The sequence below is a fragment of the Lampetra fluviatilis genome, unplaced genomic scaffold (genome assembly GCF_964198595.1).
Source record: "Lampetra fluviatilis unplaced genomic scaffold, kcLamFluv1.1 SCAFFOLD_189, whole genome shotgun sequence".
NCBI lineage: Eukaryota > Metazoa > Chordata > Hyperoartia > Petromyzontiformes > Petromyzontidae > Lampetra > Lampetra fluviatilis.
In genome coordinates this window covers 47,501-62,500 of record NW_027621419.1, presented here as the reverse complement: position 1 = coordinate 62,500, position 15,000 = coordinate 47,501, and the positions used below count along the sequence as shown (strand labels likewise).

General features: G+C 57.6%; 1 protein-coding gene across 1 annotated transcript in view; it reads right to left on the bottom strand.

The window, feature by feature from the left end:
- LOC144955217 (chromodomain-helicase-DNA-binding protein 5-like) overlaps positions 1–15,000 on the bottom strand; it is a 110,593-nt gene that overhangs the window by 94,482 nt on the left and 1,111 nt on the right. The window contains exons 2-4 of the mRNA XM_078885523.1: positions 6,682–6,788; positions 3,628–4,056; positions 37–158 (exon numbers count right to left, since the gene is read on the bottom strand). Of these exons, the coding sequence (XP_078741649.1) occupies positions 37–158; positions 3,628–4,056; positions 6,682–6,788 (658 nt within the window). The remainder of the gene's footprint in view (positions 1–36; positions 159–3,627; positions 4,057–6,681; positions 6,789–15,000) is intronic.

The following is a 15,000-nucleotide window of genomic DNA, read 5'->3' as shown; positions in this document are numbered from 1 at the left end:
GTGAGTGGGTGAGTGACTGAGTGGGTGAGTGCTCACCTCATGAACTGGCTGAAGGCTTTGTAGTTGGTGAGGGCGAGGTAGTCTGCCTCGCTGTACGAGTGCTGCACGTCCACCATGCCCCAAGCTCGCAGCAGCTGCGATGACGTCCGATGCTCCAGCTGCAACCACAACCACCGCCACAACCATCATCACAACTGTCACCACAACCGTCGTCACAACCGTCGCCACAACCGTCACCACAACCGTCACCACAACCACCGCCAAAACCGTCGTCACAAACGTCACCACAACCATCACCACAACCACCACCACAACCGTCATCACAACCGTCATCACAACCACCACAACAACCACCACCACAACCGTCATCACAACCGTCGTCACAACCGTCGCCACAACCGTCACCACAACCGTCACCACAACCATCATCACAACCGTCACCACAACCGTCACCACAACCACCGCCACAACCGTCACCACAACCGTCCCCACAACCGTCACCACAACCACCGCCACAACCGTGGTCACAAACGTCACCACAACCGTCACCACAACCACCGCCACAACCGTCGTCACAAACGTCACCACAACCGTCACCACAACCACCACCACAACCGTCATCACAACCGTCATCACAACCACCACAACAACCACCACCACAACCGTCATCACAACCGTCGTCACAACCGTCGCCACAACCGTCACCACAACCGTCACCACAACCGTCACCACAACCACCGCCACAACCGTCACCACAACCGTCCCCACAACCGTCACCACAACCACCGCCACAACCGTGGTCACAAACGTCACCACAACCGTCACCACAACCACCACCACAACTGTCGTCACAACCGTCACCACAACCGTCACCACAACCGTCGTCACAACCGTCGTCACAACCGTCACCACAACCGTCACCACAACTGTCACCACAACCACCACCACAACCGTCACCACAACCGTCCCCACAACCGTCCCCACAACAGTCACCACAACCGTCCCCACAACCGTCACCACAACCGTCCCCACAACCGTCACCACAACCGTCACCACAACCGTCGCCACAACCGTCACCACAACCGTCCCCACAACCGTCACCACAACCGTCACCACAACCGTCCCCACAACCGTCCCCACAACCGTCCCCACAACCGTCCCCACAACCGTCACCACAACCGTCGCCACAACCATCACCACAACCGTCCCCACAACCGTCCCCACAACCGTCACCACAACCGTCCCCACAACCGTCCCCACAACCGTCACCACAACCGTCCCCACAACCGTCCCCACAACCGTCACCACAACCGTCGCCACAACCATCACCACAACCGTCCCCACAACTGTCCCCACAACCGTCACCACAACCGTCCCCACAACCGTCCCCACAACCGTCACCACAACTGTCACCACAACCGTCACCACAACCGTCACCACAACCGTCACCACAACCGTCACCACAACCGTCACCACAACCGTCACCACAACCGTCCCCACAACCGTCCCCACAACTGTCCCCACAACCGTCACCACAACCGTCCCCACAACCGTCCCCACAACCGTCACCACAACCGTCACCACAACCGTCACCACAACCGTCACCACAACCGTCCCCACAACCGTCCCCACAACCGTCCCCACAACCGTCCCCACAACCGTCACCACAACCGTCGCCACAACCATCACCACAACCGTCCCCACAACTGTCCCCACAACCGTCCCCACAACCGTCACCACAACTGTCACCACAACCGTCACCACAACCGTCCCCACAACCGTCCCCACAACCGTCACCACAACTGTCACCACAACCGTCACCACAACCGTCACCACAACTGTCACCACAACCGTCACCACAACCGTCACCACAACCGTCCCCACAACCGTCCCCACAACCGTCCCCACAACCGTCACCACAACCATCACCACAACCGTCCCCACAACCGTCCCCACAACCGTCCCCACAACCGTCACCACAACTGTCACCACAACCGTCACCACAACCGTCACCACAACTGTCACCACAACCGTCACCACAACCGTCACCACAACCGTCACCACAACCGTCCCCACAACCGTCACCACAACTGTCACCACAACCATCGTCACAGCCGTCGCCACAACCGTCGCCACAACCATCACCACAACCGTCGTCACAACCGTCACCACAACCAACGTCACAACCGTCACCACAACCACCACACAACCGTCGTCACAAACGTCGCCACAACCGTCACCACAACCGTCACCACAACCGTCGTCACAACCGTCGTCACAACCGTCACCACAACCACCACAACAACCGCCGCCACAACCGTCACCACAACCGTCACCACAACCGTCGTCACAACCGTTGTCACAACCATCACCACAACCACCGCCACAACCGTCGCCACAACCATCGCCACAACCGTCACCACAACCACCACAACAACCACCGCCACAACCGTCACCACAACCGTCACCACAATCGTCCCCACAACTGTCGCCACAACCGTCGTCACAACCGTCCCCACAACCGTCACCACAACCGTCGTCACAACCATCACCACAACCGTCACCACAACCGTCGTCACAACCGTCGCCACAACCGTCACCACAACCGTCGTCACAACCGTCCCCACAACCGTCACCACAACCGTCGTCACAACCGTCGCCACAACCATCACCACAACCGTCGTCACAACCGTCACCACAACCGTCACCACAACCGTCGTCACAACCGTCGCCACAACCGTCACCACAACCGTCACCACAACCGTCGCCACAACCGTCGCCACAACCGTCACCACAACCGTCACCACAACCATCGTCACAACCGTCACCACAACCGTCACCACAACCGTCGCCACAACCGTCGCCACAACCGTCACAACCGTCACCACAACCGTCACCACAACCGTCACCACAACCGTCGTCACAACCGTCGCCACAACCGTCACCACAACCGTCACAACCGTCACCACAACCGTCGCCACAACCGTCACCACAACCGTCGCCACAACCGTCACAACAACCGCCACCACAACTGTCACCACAACTGTCACAACAACCGCCACAACAACCACCACCACAACAACAACCACCACCACAACCACCACAACCACCACCACCACAACAACAACCACCACCACCACAACCACCACAACCACCACCACAACCACCACCACCACAACCACCACCTCCACCACAACCACCACCACAACCACCACAACCACCACCACAACCACCACAACCACCACCACAACCACCACAACCACCACAACCACCACCACAACCACCACCACAACCACCACAACCACCACCACCACCACAACAACAACAACCACCACCACAACCACCACAACCACCACCACAACCACCACCTCCACCACAACCACCACCACAACCACCACAACCACCACCACAACCACCACAACCACCACCACAACCACCACCACAACCACCACAACCACCACCACCACCACCACAACAACAACAACCACTACCACAACCACCACAACCACCACCACAACCACCACAACCACCACAACCACCACAACCACCACCACAACCACCACAACCACCACCACAACCACCACCACCACAACAACAACAACCACCACCACAACCACCACAACTCACGATGTCGTCATCATCATCCTCCTCCTCCCTCCTCTTCTTTGACCTCCGCTCCTTCTTATCCAACCTTTGACCCCTCCTCCTCTTCCCTTCCTTGGCTCCGCCCACCTCCTTGGCTCTGCCCACCTCCTTGGCTCCGCCCACCTCCTTGGCTCCGCCCACCTCCTTGGACACGCCCCCCTCCTTGACTCCGCCCACCTCGTTGGCTCTGCCAACCTCCTTAGTCACGCCCACCTCCCTGGCTCCGCCCACCTCCCTGGCTCCGCCCACATCCCTGGCTCCGCCCACCTCCCTGGCCCCGCCCCCACCCCGGGGAAGGGGCGTGGCCAGGAGTGAGGCTCCACCAATCCCGCGCGCCGAGGAGGAGGCCACGCCCCCGTCGGTGCCTGCGAGAGCTCTGATTGGCTCGCGAGGTTCCTCGTCGCTGAGCTCCTGAAGATGTGGAGAGAGAGGAGGTGGTGGTGGTGGGTGTGGTGGTGGTTGTGGTGGTGGTGGAGGTGGTTGTGGTGGTGGTGGAGGTGGTTGTGGTGGTGGTGGAGGTGGTTGTGGTGGTGGTGGAGGTGGTGGTGGTGGTGGGTGTGGTGGTGGTTGTGGTGGTGGTGGAGGTGGTTGTGGTGGTGGTGGAGGTGGTTGTGGTGGTGGTGGAGGTGGTTGTGGTGGTGGTGGTGATGGAGGGGGTGGTGGTGGTGGTGGTGGTGGTGGGTGTGGTGGTGGTTGTGGTGGTGGTGGAGGTGGTTGTGGTGGTGGTGGAGGTGGTTGTTGTGGTGGTGGAGGTGGTTGTGGTGGTGGTGGTGTTGGAGGGGGTGGTGGTGGAGGTGGTGGTGGTGGAGGTGGTTGTGGTGGTGGTGGTGATGGAGGGGGTGGTGGTGGAGGTGGTGGTGGTGGGTGTGGTGGTGGTTGTGGTGGTGGTGGAGGTGGTTGTGGTGGTGGTGGAGGTGGTTGTTGTGGTGGTGGAGGTGGTTGTGGTGGTGGTGGTGTTGGAGGGGGTGGTGGTGGAGGTGGTGGTGGTGGGTGTGGTGGTGGTTGTGGTGGTGGTGGAGGTGGTGGTGGTGGAGGTGGTTGTGGTGGTGGTGGAGGTGGTTGTGGTGGTGGTGGAGGTGGTTGTGGTGGTGGTGGTGATGGAGGGGGTGGTGGTGGAGGTGGTGGTGGTGGGTGTGGTGGTGGTTGTGGTGGTGGTGGAGGTGGTTGTGGTGGTGGTGGAGGTGGTTGTGGTGGTGGTTGTGGTGGTGGTGGAGGTGGTTGTGGTGGTGGTGGAGGTGGTTGTGGTGGTGGTGGAGGTGGTTGTGGTGGTGGTGGTTGTGGTGGTGGTGGTTGTGGTGGTGGTGGAGGTGGTTGTGGTGGTGGTTGTGGTGGTGGTGGTGGAGGTGGTTGTGGTGGTGGTGGTTGTGGTGGTGGAGGTGGTTGTGGTGGTGGAGGTGGTTGTGGTGGTGGTGGAGGTGGTTGTGGTGGTGGTGGAGGTGGTTGTGGTGGTGGTGGTTGTGGTGGTGGTGGAGGTGGTTGTGGTGGTGGTGGTTGTGGTGGTGGTGGAGGTGGTTGTGGTGGTGGTTGTGGTGGTGGTGGAGGTGGTTGTGGTGGTGGTGGAGGTGGTTGTGGTGGTGGTGGTTGTGGTGGTGGTGGAGGTGGTTGTGGTGGTGGTTGTGGTGGTGGTGGAGGTGGTTGTGGTGGTGGTGGAGGTGGTTGTGGTGGTGGTGGAGGTGGTTGTGGTGGTGGTGGAGGTGGTTGTGGTGGTGGTGGAGGTGGTTGTGGTGGTGGTGGTGATGGAGGGGGTGGTGGTGGAGGTTGTGGTGGTGATGGTTGTGGTGGTGGTGGTGGAGGTGGTTGTGGTGGTGGTGGAGGTGGTTGTGGTGGTGGTGGTGGTGGTGGTGATGGAGGGGGTGGTGGTGGAGGTTGTGGTGGTGGTGGAGGTGGTTGTGGTGGTGGTGGAGGTGGTTGTGGTGGTGGTGGAGGTGGTTGTGGTGGAGGTGGTTGTGGTGGTGGTGGAGGTGGTTGTGGTGGTGGTGGAGGTGGTTGTGGTGGAGGTGGTTGTGGTGGTGGTGGAGGTGGTTGTGGTGGTGGTGGTGATGGTGATGACGATGATGATGGTGACGATGATGACGAGGTGATGGTGATGATGGTGACGATGGTGATGATGGTGATGGTGATGATGACGATGGTGATGATGATGGCGATGGTGACGATGGTGATGATGATGGTGATGATGATGATGGTGCTGATAATGATGGTGATGATGATGGTGATGATGATGATGATGACGATGGTGATGATGATGATGGTGATGATGATGGTGACGATGATGATGGTGACGATGATGATGGTGACGATGGTGATGATGATGATGGTGATGATGATGGTGATGATGATGGTGACGATGATGGTGATGATGATGACGATGGTGACGATGATGATGATGGTGATGATGATGGTGATGATGATGGTGATGATGGTGACGATGATGATGGTGATGATGATGATGACGATGACGATGATGACGATGATGGTGATGATGGTGATGTTGGTGATGGTGGTGACGAGGTGATGTTGGTGATGGTGGTGATGATGATGATGACGATGATGATGATGGTGACGATGATGATGGTGATGATGATGATGACGATGACGATGATGACGATGATGGTGATGATGGTGATGTTGGTGATGGTGGTGACGAGGTGATGTTGGTGATGGTGGTGATGATGATGGTGATGATGATGATGGTGGTGACGAGGTGATGGTGGTGATGATGGTGATGGTGGTGATGATGGTGATGGTGGTGACGAGGTGATGATGGTGATGGTGGTGATGATGGTGATGGTGATGACGAGGTGATGGTGGTGATGGTGGTGATGATGATGGTGATGATGGTGATGGTGATGACGAGGTGATGGTGGTGATGATGGTGATGGTGGTGATGATGGTGATGGTGGTGACGAGGTGATGATGGTGATGGTGGTGATGATGGTGATGACGAGGTGATGGTGGTGATGGTGGTGATGATGATGGTGATGATGGTGATGGTGATGACGAGGTGATGGTGGTGATGATGGTGATGGTGGTGACCTCTTTCTTCCTGCGCTTGCTCTTCTGGACGGGCTCATCGCTGGGGGACTTCCTCTTCCTGCGTCCGCGTCTCCCCTCCTCGTCGCACGGCTCCCTCACCTCCTCACCTACCAACGACGTCACCACGACGTTCCCACAACGTTCCCACGACGTTCCCACGTTCCCACGACGTTACCACGACGTTCCCACCACGTCACCACGACGTTCCCACAACGTTCCCACGACGTTCCCACGTTTCCACAACGTCACCACGACGTTCCCACGTTCCCACGACGTTACCACGACGTTCCCACAACGTTACCACGTCACCACGACGTTCCCACAACGTTACCACGACGTTCCCACGACGTTCCCACGTTTCCACAACGTCACCACGACGTTCCCACGACGTTCCCACGATGTTCCCACAACGTTCCCACGACGTTCCCACAACGTTCCCACGACGTTCCCACGACGTTTTCACAACGTTCCCACGACGTTCCCACGACGTTCCCACGACGTTCCCACGACGTTCCCACGACGTTTTCACGACGTTCCCACGACGTTCCCACGACGTTCCCACAACGTTCCCATGACGTTCCCACGACGTTCCCACGACGTTCCCACGTTCCCACGACGTTCCCACGACGTTCCCACGACGTTCCGACGACGTTCCCACGACGTTCCCACGTTCCCACGACGTTCCCACGACGTTCCCACGACGTTCCCACAACGTTCCCACGACGTTCCCACGTTCCCACGACGTTCCCACGACGTTCCCACAACGTTCCCACGACGTTCCCACAACGTTCCCACAACGTTCCCACGACGTTCCCACAACGTTCCCACGACGTTCCCACGACGTTTTCACGACGTTCCCACAACGTTCCCACAACGTCAACACGACATCAACACAACGTTCCCACATCGTTACCACGACGTTCCCACAACGTTCCCACGACGTTCCCACAACGTTCCCACGACGTCACCACGACGTTCCCACGACGTCACCACAACGTTCCGACAACGTTCCCACGACGTTCCCACGACGTTCCCACGACGTTCCGACAACGTTCCCATGACGTTCCCACGACGTTCCCACGACGTTCCGACAACGTTCCCACGACGTTCCCACGACGTTCCCACAACGTTCCCACGACGTTCCCACAACGTTCCCACGACGTTCCCACAACGTTCCCACGACGTTCCCACAACGTTTCCACAACGTCAACACGACATCAACACAACGTTCCCACAACGTTACCACGACGTTCCCACGACGCTACCACAACGTTAACCACGACGTCATTAAATAGGTGAGGAGGTGAGTGAGTAGGTGAGTGGGTGGGTGAGTGGGTGAGTGGGTGGGTGAGTGGGTGAGTGGGTGGGTGAGTGAGTGGGTGGGTGAGTGGGTGAGTGAGTGGGTGAGTAGGTGAGTGAGTAGGTGAGTGGATAGGCGAGTAGGTGGGCGAGTGGGTAGGTGAGTGAGTAGGCGAGTGGATGAGTGAATAGGTGAGTGGGTAGGTGAGTGGGTGAATGAGTGAGTGAGTCGGTGAGTGGGTGGGAGAGTGGGTGAGTGGGTAGGTGAGTAGGTGAGTGAGTAGGTGAGTGGGTGAGTGAGTGGCTGAGTGAGTAGGTAGGTGAGTGGTTAGGTGAGTAGGTGGGTGAGTGAGTAGGTGAGTGGGTAGGTGAGTGAGTAGGTGAGTGGATGAGTGAATAGGTGAGTGGGTAGTTGAGTGGGTGAGTGAGTGAGTGGGTGAGTGAGTGGGTGAGTGAGTGGGTGGGTGAGTAGGTGAGTGAGTGGGTGAGTGAGTAAGTGGGTGGGTGAGTGAGTGAGTGGGTGAGTGAGTGGGTGAGTGGGTGAGTGAGTAAGTGGGTGGGTGAGTGAGTGGGTGAGTGAGTGGGTGACTGGGTGGGTGAGTGAGTGGGTGAGGGAGTGGGCGAGTGGGTGAGTGAGTGGGTGAGTGAGTGGGTGAGGGAGTGGGTGAGTGAGTGAGTAAGTGGGTGGGTGAGTGAGTGGGTGAGTGAGTGGGTGAGTGAGTGAGTAAGTGGGTGGGTGAGTGAGTGGGTGAATGAGTGGGTGAGTGGCTGAGTGAGTAAGTGGGTGGGTGAGTGGGTGAGTGAGTAAGTGGGTGAGTGAGTAGGTGAGTGAGTAAGTGGGTGGGTGAGTAGGTGAGTGAGTAAGTGGGTGAGTGAGTAGGTGAGTGAGTGGGTGAGTGAGTAGGTGAGTAGGTGAGTGAGTAAGTGGGTGAGTGAGTAGGTGAGTGAGTAAGTGAGTGGGTGAGTGAGTGAGTGAGTGGGTGGGTGAGTGAGTGGGTGAGTGGGTGAGTGAGTGAGTAGGTGAGTGAGTAAGTGGGTGAGTGAGTAGGTGAGTGGGTGAGTGAGTAGGTGAGTAGGTGAGTGAGTAAGTGGGTGAGTGAGTAGGCGAGTGAGTAAGTGAGTGGGTGAGTGAGTGGGTGAATGAGTAACTGAGTAGGTGAGTGAGTGGGAGAGTGGGTGAGTGAGTGAGTGGGTGAGTGAGTAAGTGGGTGGGTGGGTGAGTGAGTAGGTGAGTGGATAGCTGAGTAGGTGAGTGAGTGAGTGAGTGAATAGGTGAGTAAGTGGGTGAGTGAGGAGGTGATTGAGTAAGTGGGTGGGTGGGTGAGTGAGTAAGTGAGTGAGTAGGTGAGTGAGTAAGTGGGTGGGTGAGTGGGTGAGTGAGTGGATGAGTGAGTGGGTGAGTGGGTGAGTGAGTGGGTGAGTGAGTGAGTAAGTGGGTGGGTGAGTGAGTAAGTGAGTGAGTAGGTGAGTGAGTGAGTGGGTGAGTGAGTGGGTGAGTGGGTGAGTGAGTAAGTGGGTGAGTGAGTGGGTGAGTTAGTGAGTGAGTGGGTGAGTGAGTGGGTGAGTGGGTGAGTGAGTGAGTGAGTGGGTGAGTGAGTGAGTGGGTGAGTGGGAGAGTGGGTGAGTGAGTGGGTGAGTGAGTGGGTTAGTGAGTGAGTGGGTGAATGAGTGAGTGAGTGGGTGAATGAGTGAGTGAGTCGGTGAGTGGGTGGGTGAGTGGGTAGGTGAGTGAGTGGGGGAGTGAGTGAGTAAGTGGGTGAATGAGTAAGTGGGTGAGTGAGTAGGTGAGTAAGTGGGTGAGTGAGTGAGTGGGTGAGTAGGTGAGTGAGTAAGTGGGTGAGTGAGTAGGTGAGTGAGTAAGTGGGTGGGTGAGTGAGTGGGTGAATGAGTGAGTGAGTCGGTGAGTGGGTGGGAGAGTGGGTGGGTGGGTAGGTGAGTAGGTGAGTGAGTAAGTGGGTGAGTGGGTGAGTGAGTAAGTGGGTGGGTGAGTGGGTGAGTGAGTGGGTGAGGAGGTGAGTGAGTAGGTGAGTGAGTGAGTAGGTGGGTGAATGAGTGGGTGAGTGGGTGAGTGAGTGGGTGAGTGAGTGGGTGAGTGGGTGAGTGAGTGGGTGAGTGAGTGAGTGGGTGAGTGGGTGAGTGAGTGAGTAGGTGGGTGGGTGAGTGGGTGAGTGAGTGAGTGGGTGAGTGAGTGAGTGGGTGAGTGAGTGGGTGAGTGAGTGGGTGAGTGGGCGAGTGGGTGAGTGAGTGGGTGAGTGAGTGGGTGAGTGAGTGAGTGGGTGAGTGAGTGGGTGAGTGAGTGGGTGAGTGGGTGGGTGAGTGAGTGGGTGAGTGGGTGAGTGAGTGAGTGGGTGAGTGAGTGGGTGGGTGAGTGGGTGAGTGAGTGGGTGAGTGAGTGAGTGAGTGGGTGGGTGGGTGGGTGAGTGAGTGGCTGAGTGAGTGGGTGAGTGAGTGGGTGAGTGAGTGGGTGAGTGGGTGAGTGAGTGAGTGAGTGGGTGAGTGAGTGGGTGAGTGAGTGGGTGAGTGGGTGAGTGAGTGGGTGAGTGGGTGGGTGAGTGGGTGAGTAAGTGGGTGAGTGGATGAGTGGGTGAGTGAGTGGGTGAGTGAGTAAGTGGGTGAGTGGGTGAGTAGGTTAGTGAGTAAGTGGGTGGGTGGGTGAGTGGGTGGGTGAGTGGGTGAGTAAGTGGGTGGGTGGGTGAGTTAGTGAGTGAGTGAGTGAGTGGGTGAGTGAGTGAGTGGGTGAGTGAGTGAGTGGGTGAGTGAGTGAGTGAGTGGGTGAGTGGGTGAGTGAGTGGGTGAGTGAGTGGGTGAGTGACTGAGTGAGTGGGTGAGTGAGTGGGTGAGTGAGTGGGTGAGTGAGTGGGTGAGTGAGTGGGTGAGTGAGTAGGTGAGTAGGTGAGTGAGTAAGTGGGTGGGTGAGTGAGTGGGTGAGTGAGTGAGTGAGTGAGTGGGTGAGTGAGTGAGTGAGTGAGTGGGTGAGTGAGTGAGTGAGTGAGTGGGTGAGTGAGTGGGTGAGTGAGTGGGTGAGTGGGTGAGTGAGTGAGTGAGTGGGTGAGTGAGTGGCTGAGTGAGTACGTAGGTGAGTGGATAGCTGGGTGGGTGGGTGAGTGGGTGAGTGGGTGAGTGAGTGGGTGAGTGAGTGAGTGAGTGGGTGAGTGAGTGAGTGAGTGGGTGAGTGAGTAGGTGAGTGAGTGGGTGAGTGAGTTGGTGAGTGAGTGGGTGAGTGAGTGGGTGAGTGAGTGAGTGGGTGAGTGAGTGGGTGAGTGGGTGAGTGGGTGAGTGAGTGGGTGAGTGAGTGAGTGGGTGAGTGAGTGAGTGGGTGAGTGAGTGGGTGAGTGAGTGGGTGAGTGGGCGAGTGGGTGAGTGAGTGGGTGAGTGAGTGGGTGAGTGAGTGAGTGGGTGAGTGAGTGGGTGAGTGAGTGGGTGAGTGGGTGGGTGAGTGAGTGGGTGAGTGGGTGAGTGAGTGAGTGGGTGAGTGAGTGGGTGGGTGAGTGGGTGAGTGAGTGGGTGAGTGAGTGAGTGAGTGGGTGGGTGGGTGGGTGAGTGAGTGGCTGAGTGAGTGGGTGAGTGAGTGGGTGAGTGAGTGGGTGAGTGGGTGAGTGAGTGAGTGAGTGGGTGAGTGAGTGGGTGAGTGAGTGGGTGAGTGGGTGAGTGAGTGGGTGAGTGGGTGGGTGAGTGGGTGAGTAAGTGGGTGAGTGGATGAGTGGGTGAGTGAGTGGGTGAGTGAGTAAGTGGGTGAGTGGGTGAGTAGGTTAGTGAGTAAGTGGGTGGGTGGGTGAGTGGGTGGGTGAGTGGGTGAGTAAGTGGGTGGGTGGGTGAGTTAGTGAGTGAGTGAGTGAGTGGGTGAGTGAGTGAGTGGGTGAGTGAGTGAGTGGGTGAGTGAGTGAGTGAGTGGGTGAGTGGGTGAGTGAGTGGGTGAGTGAGTGGGTGAGTGACTGAGTGAGTGGGTGAGTGAGTGGGTGAGTGAGTGGGTGAGTGAGTGGGTGAGTGAGTGGGTGAGTGAGTAGGTGAGTAGGTGAGTGAGTAAGTGGGTGGGTGAGTGAGTGGGTGAGTGAGTGAGTGAGTGAGTGAGTGGGTGAGTGAGTGAGTGAGTGAGTGGGTGAGTGAGTGAGTGAGTGAGTGGGTGAGTGAGTGGGTGAGTGAGTGGGTGAGTGGGTGAGTGAGTGAGTGAGTGGGTGAGTGAGTGGCTGAGTGAGTACGTAGGTGAGTGGATAGCTGGGTGGGTGGGTGAGTGGGTGAGTGGGTGAGTGAGTGGGTGAGTGAGTGAGTGAGTGAGTGGGTGAGTGAGTGAGTGAGTGGGTGAGTGAGTAGGTGAGTGAGTGGGTGAGTGAGTTGGTGAGTGAGTGGGTGAGTGAGTGGGTGAGTGAGTGAGTGGGTGAGTGAGTGGGTGAGTGGGTGAGTGGGTGAGTGAGTGGGTGAGTGAGTGAGTGGGTGAGTGAGTGAGTGGGTGAGTGAGTGAGTGGGTGAGTGAGTGGGTGAGTGAGTGGGTGAGTGAGTGGGTGAGTGAGTGAGTAGGTGAGTAAGTGGGTGAGTGAGTGGGTGAGTGAGTGGATGAGTGAGTGAGTGAGTGGGTGGGTGAGTGGGTGAGTGAGTGGGTGAGTGAGTGGGTAAGTGAGTGGGTGAGTGAGTGAGTAGGTGAGTAGGTGAGTGAGTAAGTGGGTTAGTGAGTAAGTGAGTGAGTAGGTGAGTGAGTAAGTGGGTGGGTGAGTGGGTGGGTGAGTGAGTGAGTGGGTGAGTGAGTGGGTGAGTGAGTGAGTGGGTGAGTGAGTGGGTGAGTGAGTAAGTGGGTGGGTGAGTGAGTGGGTGAGTGGGTGAGTGAGTAAGTGGGTGAGTGAGTGGGTGAGTGAGTGGGTAAGTAGGTGGGTGAGTGAGTGGGTGAGTGAGTGGGTGAGTGAGTGGGTGAGTGAGTGAGTGGGTGAGTGAGTGGGTGAGTGAGTGAGTGGGTGAGTGAGTGGGTGAGTGAGTGGGTGAGTGAGTAAGTGGGTGGGTGAGTGAGTGGGTGGGTGAGTGGGTGGGTGAGTGAGTGAGTGGGTGAGTGAGTGGGTGAGTGAGTAAGTGGGTGGGTGAGTGAGTGGGTGAGTGGGTGAGTGAGTAAGTGGGTGAGTGAGTGGGTGAGTGAGTGGGTAAGTAGGTGGGTGAGTGAGTGGGTGAGTGAGTGGGTGAGTGAGTGGGTGAGTGAGTGGGTGAGTGAGTGGGTGAGTGGGTAAGTAGGTGGGTGAGTGAGTGGGTGAGTGAGTGAGTGGGTGAGTGGGTGAGTGAGTGGGTGAGTGAGTGGGTGAGTGAGTGAGTGAGTGAGTGAGTGGGTGAGTGAGTGGGTGAGTGAGTGGGTGAGTGAGTGGGTGAGTGAGTAAGTGGGTGGGTGAGTGAGTGGGTGAGTGGGTGAGTGAGTAAGTGGGTGAGTGAGTGGGTGAGTGAGTGGGTAAGTAGGTGGGTGAGTGAGTGGGTGAGTGAGTGGGTGGGTGAGTGAGTGAGTGAGTGGGTGAGTGAGTGGGTGAGTGAGTGGGTGAGTGAGTAAGTGGGTGGGTGAGTGAGTGGGTGAGTGGGTGAGTGAGTAAGTGGGTGAGTGAGTGGGTGAGTGAGTGGGTAAGTAGGTGGGTGAGTGAGTGGGTGAGTGAGTGGGTGAGTGAGTGGGTGAGTGCGTGAGTGGGTGAGTGAGTGGGTGAGTGAGTGAGTGGGTGAGTGAGTGGGTGAGTGAGTAAGTGGGTGGGTGAGTGAGTGAGTGGGTGGGTGAGTGGGTGGGTGAGTGAGTGAGTGGGTGAGTGAGTGGGTGAGTGAGTGGGTGAGTGAGTAAGTGGGTGGGTGAGTGAGTGGGTGAGTGGGTGAGTGAGTAAGTGGGTGAGTGAGTGGGTGAGTGAGTGGGTAAGTAGGTGGGTGAGTGAGTGGGTGAGTGAGTGGGTGAGTGAGTGGGTGAGTGAGTGGGTGAGTGAGTGAGTGGGTGAGTGAGTGGGTGAGTGAGTGAGTAGGTGAGTAGGTGAGTGAGTAAGTGGGTTAGTGAGTAAGTGAGTGAGTAGGTGAGTGAGTGGGTGAGTGAGTGAGTGGGTAAGTAGGTGGGTGAGTGAGTGGGTGAGTGAGTGAGTGGGTGAGTGGGTGAGTGAGTGGGTGAGTGAGTGGGTGAGTGAGTGGGTGAGTGAGTGAGTGGGTGAGTGAGTGGGTGAGTGAGTGGGTGAGTGAGTGGGTAAGTAGGTGGGTGAGTGAGTGAGTGAGTGGGTCAGTGGGTGAGTGAGTGGGTGAGTGAGTGGGTGAGTGAGTGGGTAAGTAGGTGGGTGAGTGAGTGAGTGAGTGAGTGGGTGAGTGAGTGAGTGAGTGGGTGAGTGAGTGAGTGGGTGAGTGAGTGGGTGAGTGAGTGGGTGAGTGAGTGAGTGAGTGGGTGAGTGGGTGAGTGAGTGAGTGGGTGAGTGAGTGAGTGGGTGAGTGAGTGGGTGAGTGAGTGGGTGAGTGAGTGAGTGAGTGGGTGAGTGGGTGAGTGAGTGAGTGAGTGGGTGAGTGAGTGGGTGAGTGGGTGAGTGAGTGGGTGAGTGAGTGGGTGAGTGGGTGAGTGGGTGGGTGAGTGGGTGAGTGAGTGGGTGAGTGGGTGAGTGAGTGGGTGAGTGAGTGAGTGAGTGGGTGAGTGGGTGAGTGAGTGAGTGAGTGGGTGAGTGGGTGAGTGAGTGGGTGAGTGGGTGAATGAGTGGGTGAGTGGGTGAGTGAGTGGGTGAGTGAGTGAGTGGGTGAGTGAGTGGGTGAGTGAGTGGGTGAGTGAGTGGGTGAGTGGGTGAGTGAGTGGGTGAGTGAGTGAGTGGGTGAGTGAGTGGGTGGGTGAGTGGGTGAGTGAGTGGGTGAGTGAGTGGGTGAGTGAGTGAGTGAGTGAGTGAGTGGGTGAGTGAGTGGGTGAGTGAGTGGGTGAGTGAGTGGGTGAGTGAGTGGGTGAGTGAGTGAGTGGGTGAGTGAGTGGGTGAGTGAGTGGGTGAGTGAGTGAGTGGGTGAGTGAGTGGGTGAGTGAGTGGGTGAGTGGGTGAGTGAGTGAGTGGGTGAGTGAGTGGGTGA